Source organism: Egretta garzetta, unplaced genomic scaffold (assembly GCF_000687185.1).
Source record: "Egretta garzetta isolate BGI_Z169 unplaced genomic scaffold, ASM68718v1 scaffold335, whole genome shotgun sequence".
NCBI lineage: Eukaryota > Metazoa > Chordata > Aves > Pelecaniformes > Ardeidae > Egretta > Egretta garzetta.
This window is the reverse complement of record NW_009259795.1, coordinates 105,003-118,963: the sequence shown is the minus strand read 5'-3', so window position 1 is coordinate 118,963 and position 13,961 is coordinate 105,003. Positions and strand designations below refer to the sequence as shown.

Genomic DNA, 13,961 nt, shown 5'->3' with positions numbered 1-13,961 from the left:
CGGGAGGCCTCGCCCCGCTCCTCCTCTCCCAGCTGGAGGTGGGCGCCGGTTAAAACCCTTCTTCTGCTTTCCCGTCGCCTTTGCAGAAGTCAGGGGCTCGCCCTCGCTGGGGTTCACCTGCTTGTTTTCTGCTGGCCGCGCCTGGGCTTTTTCGGTCACTGGGAGTCGTCGGCGAAGCCTGGGCCAGGATGTGGCCGGGTGCTTTGGTCCTGTCTGTGGCTGCAGGTGGCGGAAGGCGGTCGCTTTCTGTCTGCCTCTAGCTGCGCTCAGGTCTCCGACGGTAACAGCAGCACCCCCGTATTCAGCACAAAATTGTCTTCTCTAAAATTAGCTGAAGCGGTGAGCGCTGAGAAGTCTGCAAAGCGAGCATCGAAACAGAGGTGGGGAAGCAGTCCCTGCGGTGTATACCTGTCTCAGAACTTTATATTTTGGGTACAGCTTTCCCCTTTTGTGCCTAACCAAAATGTGTTCTTCCATGTTTTGTTTTTCCTTCCTCCTACCAGTCTTTTAGGAAAGTGAGTGACTCTAGTGTCTGCACTGGAAATGCTTGTAAAGTTTGCATTTTTATCTTTTAGATTTTTTTTTGTAGAAAACTTTTTTTTTTTTTTTGGTGCTCTGATCCCGTAACAGTGAAGAGCAGCCTTTCTGCAGACTCAGCTGTGTGCCTGCTCAGGCTGCTGGCATAAATTGTGGTGCTCTTTTTGTCCTTGGGGTTTCCCGCAGAGGGAAGGCAGGCCCTGGCAAAATCAGTAAGCTTAATGTTGGCGTAAGAAGGCACTCCTGTCAAAAAGCCGCAGGAATACGTGGGGAGGATGGCTGGGTTTACCCATCCTAATAGGTCATCTGTCGCTTTAGATGTTTAGTGCAATAGATACGTCCTGTGGAATCCACTTCTCTTGGATAAGAGACTTCAGGAACAAAAACTGTTTTTGTTAAATGATCTTTATGGTGACCAATATATACGAGTTCTGTTTACATTCACAAAATTGCTTCATCTCTATGTTCTAGGTGAAGATATTTGCCCCCAATATTGAGCAAAGGGATGTAGTCAATCACCTAAAAGGAAGTCCAACAGAAGAGAAGAGAAATGTGTTAGTTGAAAGTGCCAGATTGGCAAGAGGAAACATTCAGGATCTGGCTGAACTGAAAGCTAGTGAATTTGATGCAGTCATTTTCCCTGGTAAGTTCTTTTAAAATAATTTGTGGTTTTTCAATTGTAAGTAACTGTTTTGCCTCTGCTACTTTTTTTTGTTTTCAAATCCGCTTAGAGACGATATTATGCTCTTGATTCTGAGAGGTACGTGTGGTCTTTTTTTTTTACTTACTTTCTTTTGCGGATGAGAAAATGTTTTAGCAGGCTCTCATGGGCTGACAAGTCATCTCAATTTATTTAAATTCATGAACTATAAATGAATAAAATGTCAGAGTGTTCTTTTGGTGTTAGGTCATACATCACACCATTCCTTCTTTTTAAAGCTTGTGAAAACTTTAGTACCGACTTGCAGACAAGAACACTGACCAGAACAGAAAAGTAAGACCAAACTTGACATTACATGATAATGCCTTATTTTTAGGGCCTCTGCAATTGTTGGCAGAATAGTAGGTTGCCAAGTAGATTATATTCCCTGTCAGATGTGAGTACATTTTGGTTTAATTATGTATCTGGTCTGCTGCTGATCAAATTATACTAAATATGTTTATGGATAATTTTTTATTTATAGACCACAAAATTGTCTTTCAGACGGAGGTAATTGCAATTACTTTAGACATGAAGAAAACAAAGTGTCAGGAGGGAATTATGACTTGCTGAAGTCACTTTCCAGAATATTCATAGTTCTGCTAAATATTGCCTTCACGATTGTGCCCAAGAGATAATTTTGAAGTTGTTACACTGTCTTCTGCTGGAGGGCCAGCAGAGGGAGTGTGTATATAATGCAGAGAAACATACTTGCAGCCAGAAAATGAGTGAGTGCCATCAGGGCTGATTAGGGAGCAGAGGCTAGCAAGTATTTTCCACGTTAATTTCATGCTGTTATAACGTAGGCTCAGGGGGGTTGCTGTAATAACAGTTAGAGGGAAATAAACCTTATTAAGTTTGAAAATTAAAATGTTACCTCAGAGATTCCAGATAACACTCGAAAGTGAGCAAAGAGTGAAAAGAAAAATATTAAAAACGCAAAACTTCTTGATGTTGTCCATTGAAATACTTGTGGAAATTTCTGTTTGTTTATTGTAGAAAAGTTGATGTCATGCGCATTCCGTAGGGAATCAAGTATAATGGATGGTTACACTTACTAATAACCTTCTTACTTTGATTATCCTGATGGTTATAAATCCAGCAAACAAAGGTGCTGTAAAATATAATCTGCTTGTACAATTAAATGAAGATTAAATGCAAGCAAAGGATTGTTATAATTAATTTCTAGAAAGAAAAATTCGGCATTACTTTTAATAGGACCTTATGTTATCATTCACAAGTGCTATGTCTCAGAATATCATGTTATCAGTTCGTTTTTATGTAATGTCCATTTTGTTTTGATTGCGTTAACCTTTTATTTTTTTTTAAGTCCAAAAAGAGTTCTAGGTGGGGAAAAAGCTCTTCTGTAATTGTTCAGGTATTGAACTAAAACTTGAGAGTGAAGTTACTGTAGAGGGTCAAACCCCTGTTTGCATTACTCTCTTGCTTATCAAGGGGTGCCTATCGGATGGTGCAGCTTTTCCAGTCACTAGCAAATGAATGTGAGGTTTCCTATTTAACTCTTTGTTACTCACTGAAGCAAGATTAAGCTTTCTGTCCTATGTACGTGGTATAAAAAAAATCTGCAGTTAAACTTCTAATACTATAAACCCGTCATGTTTCATATGCTGAAAGCGTTCAGTATAGTAACTTAATGGTCCTACGTATGCCATGATTGTATTGTAGAAAAGGAGAATTTCTCTCTGGTATTGAATTTAATGGCTTTTAGCAGTGCCTTATATTTGAGCTTTTGCTTGGGTTTTGGTTGTTTTTTTTTTTTTAGGTGGTTTTGGCGTAGCAAAGAACCTGTGTTCCTGGGCTGTAGATGGCAAGAACTGTACTGTCCACGAGCACGTGAGCTCCACACTCCAAGCTTTCCACAGTGCTAAAAAGCCCATTGGTTTGTGCTGCATATCACCAGTCCTGGCAGCTAAAGTCTTTCCTGGTTGTGAGGTCACGGTCGGCCAAGATAAAGACGTCGATGGGAGGTAAGAAGGAGATGGATGGAGATAATTTACATGGGAATTAGGATTAGGGAACAGACAGTCTTCTCTGCAAAAGTCTGAGGTCTCTGGTGCCAGTAACCTTTGGGTAACTTATTGGTGACATTTTTCACTGATTTCAAATTTTCCACTTGCACAGTAATAGCAGGCGCAGAACTCTCAGGGCAGACAGACTGCATCTGTGAGGTCAGGTGATTTGTGCACTGCAATGTTGGAACAACTTATCCCTAAATTCAGAGCTACATTGGTCTGTGATGTGTTCTGTGATGTCAGCATCCACAGACACATTACAATTAATAGCATGAAAACTCTAGGTAGCCTTATCTCTTGCCTAAGCTGTCACTCGGTGAGCCACCGAAGGTAACGTAAGTTCCTGCATTGGCTTTACTGTGCTGCGTGGGTGCTAATGAGTCACTGGATGTAGCATCCATCAGTCCTAAAAGTGACAGAAGAACGAGACTTTTACAGAATCCTACCCCCGCAGGTGACCAGGGATATCAAGTTATTTTTTCATGTTAGGTTCATGGTAATCAAGTGATAGATTTTTAGCTCATGTTAAGTGAGATACAGAATTTGCTTACCCAGTGTCTTTGAAGGCCATGATTCATGTTGCAAATGTGCAAATGAAGAATAGGCAGCTGGCATTCAAAAAGTTGGTACCCTGTGGTAATTCGAGTGGCTGTTTAAATTGTGTCTGCGGGGTTTTGTCTGTTCAGAGATCTTTAGTAAAGTTTTTCTGGAGGTAGTGGTTTGGGGCCAGTTTAGGGGAGGCAGGTGAGAACAGGGCCTGGCAGAAGTCAGTGCTGCTTGAAAGACTGTCAACTCCTGATAAAACTTCTGAATGGAATTTCATAGCAGCAGCAGTAGTGAGGGATTGCCTCCACCCCCCTGTTCCTGCCTTATCCTCAGGGGAAAAAAAATAAAATCTCTGCACATTCCCAGTGGAAGACCTTATATGGAGGTGTTGGAAAAGGTTTAACGTGTCTGCAAGTTCAGCTGGCATCTCAAAGTTTTGAGGCTCAATTATGGCTGCACTTGGCATCATCTTGTAAACTTACTGAAAGATTCTTAAATAAAGAATTGGAGTTTCTGTGGCTCTGCATTTCAGACCTTGTTTTCAAAGGTATCAGATCACTTGTGTCCATAAGGGGATAAAGGAGCACCTGCCAGTGGCAATCTGTTTGACTCCCTTGCCATCATCAGCTAAAGAGTCACTTAAATATTCATGTAGTTCTCTCATTCAAGTTCTGTGGGCAGAACTTCATGGCTGTATCATCTCTTTATGTTAATTACAGTCTTTTTACTTACAGGTTTCCTGACGCTGAAACAGCATCTGCTATAGCAGAGCTTGGATGTAAGCACATTTGCAAAAACGTAAACGAATCCCACGTGGATAAAGCCAATAAAATAGTTACTACCTGTGCTTTCATGTGCAAGGCTCCTCTGCATGAAATCTTTGATGGAATTGGAACAATGGTACAAGAAGTCCTGAAACTTGCCTGACTGGAAGTGTACAGACCTCTGCAAGGAAATCGGTTTAGCCAAGCATAAGCATTTAGCTTCCCGTGATTGCATTAATAAAATAGTGCACTTATTAAACTTCACAGTTCTTGGTTGGTTTGTTTTTTTTTTAAATCTGTAATACGCCAAATGGTTATTGCTAAGTTTATCCTACTCACATTTGGTGTTACCCAACTATAATTACAGATGAAACGGCTGTAGGTGAAGCTGTATACCTTCAGTACAGGTGAGTAATTCAATTCTACTTTCTAATCAGAAGGGGAAAAGAAAAGAATGTGGTTATTTGGGTTTTTCCCTTCCCTTGCAAGTCTTTAAGCAAGTGTAACTAATGGACTTCCAAAATTTTTGCAGAGCCCCCTAGATAAACCGACTATAAACCAAGAGTCAGAGGCTGAAGTACACATGAATACATTCTGTGTGGAAAATACACAAGTTTTACTCTAAGAAATGAAATAATTTGAGGCTTAGTTAGTAAAATGAATTAGCTGTATTTTGTGATTTTTTTTTTTTTTTTTTTTTTTTTTTGCATACATAGTCTAGTGCCCTAAGGAAGGTACATTTTATATATGCTAGAGCAGGGGCTTTGCTCTTACAAATGTGAGCAAAGGTCGCCAGCTTCTCTTAGAGGCACGATCTGGCAAGGCTTTGTACTCCTGAAGGAACTAAAAATTCCCAGAATTCATTATCAAGGTAGGTAGGTCGGTTGTCACTGTGGACACTTAATTGCCTCAAGCATAAGAAGCGTTCTGACGCTCACAGGTCTCGCTCCATCGTAATGAGCGTACTGCAGCCCGTGCTTTGCAGTGCCCGACATAATCTGAACGCGTCATCGCTAATTGGCGCTAATCATGCCTTTGCATCATGCCTTGCTGGATGAGCGCCTTGTAACTGGAGTGGGAAAACAGCAGGAACAAACGGGTACCACGGAGCAGCCAAGAGATGGGACTGGGAAATGACGCTTTTATGAGGAGGAGTGTTGAGTTCCCCCTCTTGCTCAGCAGCTGGCGTGATGAGGACGGGCACCAGCCTTTACCTACGCAACGCAAGGCCAATCGTCGCAGCAAAGCCCGACGTGTTGCAGAGTATCAAGTGCTACTCCTCTGTGTGTGCACCGTGTTTATTTTAGCACAAACGTCAAAGTTGGGATGTAAGACGTGGCCTCTTCAAGGAGGTTCTGGAGCTAAATCTACAGAAATAAATACATACTCTCCTTCTCACAGCAATGTTGCTCACAGATGCAATATTTCCATACTCCTCTAGAATTTGGGGTTACTTAGCAGAAGCAGAACATACAGGCATTTTTGGCAGAAAGGCAGGGAAATTTTTATGTCACGTGCAAGCAGTGCTCTGCCTCTAGAGGTATAAAGTTAATTGAAGTCAAGGATCTTCTGTTCAGCCTGACTGAGCTGTGCATGTAATCTCTACATTATTTACTTAGTCAAAACCCACAATATTGGACTGAGCATGGCTCTTCGGTTACGGGAGTCCCATTTGAAAGTGCTTGAGTCACTAAATAGGAGTTTGTCCTGAATTCTGTTTGCTTTGTGAACAGCCTCTAGCTGTCGGTGGGAACATTCAAAAGAAGCACAACTTCTTTGAAAGCGCTCTAGCTGGCTGTCCAGATAAAAATGTACTTAATACAGAACAGTCCTCTACATTTTCCAGATTGTACACAGTCTCTATAATGCCTTCGGTGGCTTCTGTGGGCAGGACGCTGGAGGCGTTGGTTTGAAACTTTTTCTCCAAGTCTTCCTTTTTCAGAGGTTTCCTCCAGTGTCCGTAGAACGTTTCGCAGCGGTCACTGATCGTGTTGCCGTCCCGAAGTGTGACACTCACCTCGCAGTAAAGACTCTCAAAGCTAGGTGTGTTATTGGGAGGGTGCTCCAGCTGCGTTTTGCAGAGGAGCTCCCGCAAGGCTGGCCGGTGCATGTTCTCACCAGTGAAAGACTGGACCGACGTGCTGCCATCCAGCAAAGCAGAGCATGCAACAAACTGGAAGGAGTGTCGAGCTTCATGCTCCGAGGTGGGGCTGGGTCTGTTCACATATTTCACCTCTGGGACTTTGAGAATGATTTTCTCAATTTTATCAAGGGGGAGCAAGTTGTCGCTGCTCTCCACAAGCTTCCTCCTGACAGAAGATGCTGCATCAGCCACCCAGTGCGTCCCAAGATGAGCAGGAAAGCGTTTGATGGCCACGTCTTGCTGGTCCAACAGCCAGGGATAGGACTGCAAGGTTGGCAGGGTCTGGGGATTGTAATCTGTATAAAAGGCACCTATCCCTGACTCCATGTCCAAGATCTGTTTGTTTCCTTGAAGGCCCTGTGACGCTAAGCAAGCTGCTTCTAGACCATGCTTGGCAGCATTGCCAACATGGAGAGGCTTCGTTTGGGTCGCTGCGTTAGCCAGTGGGGCACCTGCGTAGGAGGCGGCAATAGCCAAGGCATTTTTACATTTCAGCTGGTCAAGAGCTAACAGTTTAGCACAAGCTGCTGCGCTCCCCATCGTACCAACCACGGTCGGGGGGTGAAACCTGGGAAAACAAAATTTCTTCATTACCATATTTCAAAAAGTCACCCAAATTCACTACATACTATAGGCTTCAGTTTCCTTTCATTGCTGTGGAAGATGGATTGGACCATGAAGAACCATAAATTCAGAATTTGTGTGGTCCTAATGGCAAAAGCTGTCGCTTTTCCGCAGGAATAAGTTAAACTAGAATAGCACCACTGCCACTTACAATAGGTCCCCCCTGGAAAGCAATCGAAACGTTAGAACTGCTCACAGTTCAAGGCATACTGAGTAGCATAATAGCAAAAGCATCACAGTTTATAGTCATCCACAAATTTTCTGTACATCATTTATAGTCACATATAAATTATATCTATTGGGCGAGGCAAGTTCTGTTATTCTGAATTAGTTTTGCAAAATTGGTAGAAGGAACACGCAGAAAATAGCAAGACGACACCTAGTCCATCCCACACGTCAAGCCTTTCCCCGGAGCAGACCCTGCCTGCTTGGGCTCTGCTCTCAGCCCAGCACCGGTGACTCCTTTCTACTGAAAGCAAGCCACTGTTTGCGAGTGAGGCACGATCATATGTATTCAGGAAAGCCTGAGACCTCTGCTGCTAATCATTGCCCTTTTGCAGCTTTTTCTAAGAAATAGGGAGATCATCACCTCCTTCTTGTGAACTGTTCAACGCTCTCAAAAAGAAAACTATTAGATAAGCCTTATGGAGTCACATAAGTGTATTTGTGTTTAAGACGAACCTTTCCTAAATTTCCAGACAAACAACATAGAAAATATGATTAACTGTGCCATTTGTATTTTAACTGGCATTTAATTAAGTATATTAACACCAAGAAAAAAAAAAAAAAGAACAGCTTCCACTCAACTTTCTACTTGAAACGTTGCTACGTACCTTTTTGGAATATTCCTGGCTTCTCTAGAGAAGCGCAGCAGCCTGCCTTGCACTTCGATTCCCACATTGAAAGCTAAGAGCAGATCGAGACCTGAGATTTTTTGCTTCTGAGGAAAGGCCTCTGAGAGTGCAATCACAGCGGGGAGCACAGTCCCGGATGGGTGGGTGGCTGGATGCCACGTGTCATCAAAATCCATGGAGTGCACCTAATGAGAAGAGAAGCCTTGGCTTGTCATCGGAAGTAAACTCTGACTTGGCAAGATTGGCGCAGTCAAATGAAACTACTGTAAGCAGTGTAAAAAAGGACTGAAGAACTAGATTTCCCTTAGAAAGCAAAACTTCAAAAGTCTTTCTTTTAAGACCTTTACTGCCAAGATGGCTCAGTGAGAAGTGGCAATGCAATACAAATCTTGGGGTACAATTCTAATTCAAGTTGCATCTGTCTAGAACCAGTGTGACAATGAATCGTCTTTTCTACAATAGGTTTTTGCTGCTTTAATTAGACGGGTGTAATTAAAGCAGCAGCTCTAGGTCCACCATGTGAATGGTGAATTTTCATTTCCCCCAAAACAGTATATAACCATAATGAAATTACTTCCCCTGTGCTGCAAATGATGCTGCCATTAGGGCTCACACCATTAAAGCTGTAGCAGCTGAATCCGTACTGCTAACTGAAAGTTGTATCAGAACAACTTCTCTGGTGCAACCATCCACAGGCAATGGGCACAGGCCTATAAAAAACGAATTCTCAGCATGTCACAACAAGACCTGCAGCATGAGGAACCAGACTCTCTGGGGTTGCGGCGAGGAAGAAAAAGCTGCAGTCTTAAAACTGGGATGAGCTGCTTAGCCCTTGAGGGTATCAAGAGAGCTGCCTTCTCTTTCCCATGCCTAGAGTCCAGCAGCTCAGGAAGATTTTGGGCATTCCCAGTGTGCCATATGGCTGATCCCAGCAGTGCACTCAGTGTTTGCAATGTACTGCTTGTCAGAAGCGCCTTATCCCCGCCCGCCCCCCAGGTTTTAAGAACCTCCAAGGAATTGCAGGGACAGCATTTTTAGTAACATAATAATGCCTCAAAAGCAGAATTTCCATGCCTATTCACCTGTGTCTTATTTGAGAGCAAACTGGGAAGGTGGCCAGGCTCCCCAGCACTCAGGTCTTGACCCGTAATACTGGGAATAGGCCCTTCTGAGGACTGTGTTCCTGAACAGACAGAAGGAAACCCAGTCCTTGCCCTGAAGGACTTTGATGCCAGATGGGAGGATGCCCTGCAGTGCGGGATGAGGACAGTTGTGCCCAATACCCCGGTAAGCTGCGTTTCTGGTGTCTTCATTAAGTGCTTAGAATTGACCTGTGGCTGGGATGTAAACTGAAATGATCATATACATGCTAACAGCCAGATCTGGATATCACACAGGCTTCTAGGAGCTGACAGGTACCAGATCTCATTCCCAGGGTAATTTTCTCTACACTGGAAATGAGGTGTTAAACTGGACCTCTGATGTTGTTGTCACACTAATTTAGATAGGCTTAATATTACCATTTCCTTGGTTGGTCACCTTCCCTAGTTTTGCATAATTGCCAAATCTGTCTATTCTACCTCTGGCACATCTTTTGATTTCAAATGGTTTCAGCCTGAATTTGAATTTAGACAAATGTCTGAGGAGTCAGCTGTTACTTTACTGATGAAGTATGTGTCCAAAATATATAATTGGCTTCTGCAAATGGCATGACTGAAGCTTAAATCGCCTTGTGATATTATATGTGTGTATGTATACCTGCATCTGTCTGTATTTGTGGTTTTCTGTAGCTATACTTTGCCACTTGGGGTGAAATTTGGATCCCAGTGAAATCAGTGAGAGCTAGAATATGTCTCTGTAATGTGGCTGTAGCAAGGGTGTAACAAGCTGTAGAGTTCTGACCTTTGAAAACAACCCCAAGTCCCACATGAAAGGTAAGGGATGCTTAAGTTGGATCAGATCTATATTATTCCTTAAGCCCAGTCTCATCGGAAGAAAGTTGAAGCACTTTAGAACAGCCTAGGAAAGTTTTGTGGCAGGCTTCAGGCACAAGAATAAAGTAAACTAAGATTTTAGGAGCATTCTGTTCTCTCTAGAGTGAGAATGGGATCAATTAGTGTGATTTAAGAGCAAATAAAAGAGCATCCCTTACAGCCACTCCATTCACAAAAGCTGCATACAGAGGAGGCAGTCGGAAATCCAAGTGGCCCCAGATGGTGCTGGATATATCTGAGCTGTAGATCTGAAACAAATTGACATCAATTAATGCAGAGGCCTGAACCCAAGGATGTGCGCCATATTTCTGACGTAACTGAGATCAGACCATACCCTCTTGGGACCCAACTGTTCCCTTTCATGAGAGAAATATTGTTCTATCAGAAAGTATAAAAAGAAACCCGGCTTCCTGTTGACTTATGTCAAGGGTTCTTTCCACCTAAACGGACCTCAGGGGGCAGACCAACACCATCCACATGGCCATTCAGTACCTTCACACGACCTCTGGCCATTGATGTCCCTTCTCACAGCCCATCGGCAGTTCCCTCAGGACTGTCAGCATCTTGTTGGGGAAGATCTACAGTTAAAGGTTCTGATTTTCTACACTTTAGTAGGCCCTGGGTAAATGATATATTGCCCCCTGATGCTGGTGTCCCTATGCTATAAAGGGCTCTGCTCTTTTCCTTTTGCTGTGCAGATCTTTTAACCAATGAAGAGATATTTACAGAATTAAATAAAAGGGCATAAATGGTTCCCATACCATGGTTTGGGAAGAGGGGATCTCTGCGCGAAGAGACTTATTGGCACACAGAGCTGTGAAGCCTGCGTTAGGCTAGGCAGGCCTGACCGATAAAACAGTGGGCTAAACCCCTCCTCGTTCATGCCCTCCTGTGTTGGGGAGGCTTCTCCTCAAGGTCAAGTACTCCTCAAGTGCAAGGAGAACACAATTGGAGGACAAACATGACCAATGTACCTCAGACAACAGTTAATGTTTTGCTAACTACTAACTCTCCATCCCTTTAACAGTCCCTTATTTTGGAAAGTCTGGTGATAAGTGATGCTTGCTTTGACGATGTTTTTAATAAAATCTCATAGGTGAAAGAAAGGAAGGGTTTCTTTATTAACTGTGTTTGCAGTGGGGGGTCTTAGCATCCAGTCTGTTACACAGACTTTTTTGCCCATCCAGAATTAAAAGCAACTCGAGTAATGAAGCTTCCCTGTCTCCAGTGGGAGTGTGTCTCTCTTTCCATCCCCAAAAGAATTTTACCATGACAAAGTTTCCCCTTAGAGTCCAAATTTCCCCTTGCTTTTCTTAAAGCTAAACCTTAGGGTATGCTATGAATGCCAGACACCTTACCTTGCTGTACTGTGTCACTTTGTGGTAGACCTCAGTGCTGGTGCCCAGAAGCCCCACTCCAAGAGTATCCAGGATCATTCGCTTGCTTCTCTGAATGACTTGGTCTGTCAAGTGGTTTGCATTCAAACCATGAATCACATTGGCAAAATTACCTGTAATTGTCTGGGGGAGGGGGCAAAAAAAAAAGTAACAGTAGATATTTTTTTCATTTAAAGAAAGCTTTTTTTTTTTCCTCCCTTTTTTTTCCCCCCTTTTTTTTCTCTTTCGGTTTTGGGCCACTGCTTACCTCACTGGCTATTTCTGTTGTCCTGTCCCTGTTTACATGAATTGCATCAGCAAAACTAAGGTTCGAATTCTTCCTCTTTTTATTCCCAGAAATGCCACATATATTTCATTTATACTTTCATGTGTCCTTGTCTGTTCTGTATTTCTGCTGCTTCCTCCCTGACTTGAGTCCTGGAGGGTAAGCACTGCAGGTGATGTAACTTTGCAAGATTACATCTATATCTATATGTATATCTGTGTCTATATCTGTATAATTTATATCTATATAATCTATATCTACACATGCACACACACACAAAACAAAAAGAAGCAAAAAACATCTGGCTTTCCATAGCACCTTCTTATTGCTACTGAAATGAGTGGGAAAGTGGCATTTCAAGCCAGTGCAGCCACTACCACACAAGGAGGCAAGATTTAACCTGAGTAGCAGAATTACCACCCCAACCCTTGCTGAGCTTGGAGCTCAGTGGGAGACAGGACTTGGCAGCCCTACCTTGCACCCGCCGCTCCCGGCTCCCACCTCCCATTGAATTCATGCCCAGCTGGACTCCCAGATTTTCTCCAAGACAAGATCTCACCTCTTTGAAAAGCAGTGGCTCCTTGTTCCTCGCTCCTGCTGATCTGGAAATTATATTTCTAGTTTGGGTTTTTTTTTTCCTTTCCCACTGAGCATTGACCCCACTATACAAACTCAGCCTGCTTCTTCTTGCCTGGAGCTGTTAGCTGCTGCTAATATCTGTATTAGAAACTAATCTAGAACTTCCCTTCTCCAACCATTAGAAACTTTTCTATTTCATAGAACATGTCCAGAGGAGAGCAACAAAGCTCGTGAGGGGTCTGGAGCACAAGTCTTATGAGGAGCAGCTGAGGGAACTGGGGTTGTTCAGCCTGGAGAAGAGGAGGCTGAGGGGAGACCTTATCACCCTCTACAACTGCCTGGCAGGAGGCTGTAGTGAGGTGGGGGTTGGTCTCTCCTCCCAGGTAACAGGCGATAGGACGAGGGGAAATGGCCTCAAGTTGCGCAAGGGCAGGTTTAGGTTGGACATTAGGAAAATTTTTTTCACCGAAAGGGTTGTCAAGCATTGGAATGGGCTGCCCGGGGAAGTGGTTGAGTCCCCATCCCTGAAGGTATTTAAAAGAAGGATAGATGAGGTGCTTAGTGCCATGGTTTAGTGGTGGGATGGCAGGGTTAGGTTAATGGTTGGACTTGATGATCTTAAAGGTCTTTTACAACCTAAACGATTCTATGATTCTCCCTGTAGAGGTGTATATTATTTACAACCAGTCTATATACACACTTGCTTTTTTTTTATATTGGCATTATTGAATATAGCCCTTCTCTCTCTTTGGAAATTGTCTCCTTCCCTTCCCCTCGTCCTTCCCCTTTCTCTACTCCCCTGCACATATCCACACAGAATGATGATATTTCCTCTTGGTTTTCATTTTTCTGAGTTAAACAAACCAAACCATGCTGCTCTCTCCTTTATAGTACAGGCTCACCCCTACTATGCTAGTAGCTTTTCATTGCGTTGTTCCAATTGGATTTCTCTTTTCTAGTAATGGTGACCAGAACTGTACCCATTATTTCTCACTCAGCTCTGTACTAAAGCATTAAGACTATCTTGAGGTACACAAGTCATTTAAAGCAGGTGAACCACATATCCCCTGGTGTGATGCACGCCTACTGAAACACATAGAGCAAGGATACAAAAGCTTAAACAGAAAAGTGCATCTTACAGTGCAAAGAAACAAGACAGTACCTTTGCCCACATCTTGGAGGGATGGCGTGTGGTCCCAAAGAGATGCAGCAAACAAGTGGCAGCCAGGAAGCAGGGGAAATGACTCTCTCACGATTTATATATGTATATCTGGGGTGGGGGAAGAAATATTAGGCCTTTTTTCTTGCTCATCTTGTCCTGCCCATTTCCTCCTCTGACTGGAAATGTTCCTTTTTCTTCACTTTCAACTTTCCTCTGACTAACTGTACTATAAACTGCTGCTACATGTGTGGTAGGACTTTGTCTGCCACATACGCATCACGTGTAAACTGATACATGTGGTATTTTACTACCAGATAGAAACCGATATATTAATTCCAGTGTCTTACACTCGATAGCGTGGAG

At 43.1% G+C, this 13,961-nt stretch overlaps 2 protein-coding genes across 2 annotated transcripts in view; one reads left to right on the top strand and one right to left on the bottom strand.

The window, feature by feature from the left end:
• LOC104127056 (glutamine amidotransferase-like class 1 domain-containing protein 3A, mitochondrial) overlaps window positions 1-4,834 on the top strand; it is an 8,850-nt gene extending 4,016 nt beyond the window's left edge. Inside the window, exons 5-7 of the mRNA XM_035895200.1 lie at window positions 1,009-1,180; window positions 3,021-3,225; window positions 4,551-4,834. Coding sequence (XP_035751093.1) covers window positions 1,009-1,180; window positions 3,021-3,225; window positions 4,551-4,743 — 570 coding nt within the window. The 3' untranslated portion in view covers window positions 4,744-4,834. The remainder of the gene's footprint in view (window positions 1-1,008; window positions 1,181-3,020; window positions 3,226-4,550) is intronic.
• A 791-nt stretch (window positions 4,835-5,625) lies between these two features.
• ACOD1 (aconitate decarboxylase 1) lies at window positions 5,626-13,679 on the bottom strand. Its single transcript, XM_009639677.2, has 5 exons — window positions 13,599-13,679; window positions 11,554-11,715; window positions 10,354-10,443; window positions 8,181-8,386; window positions 5,626-7,291 (listed from the first exon to the last, which is right to left on the bottom strand). Exons 1-5 carry the CDS (start codon window positions 13,608-13,610, stop codon window positions 6,337-6,339), a joined length of 1,425 nt encoding a protein of 474 aa, XP_009637972.1. The 5' UTR covers window positions 13,611-13,679; the 3' UTR covers window positions 5,626-6,336.
• Window positions 13,680-13,961: the final 282 nt, after the last annotated feature.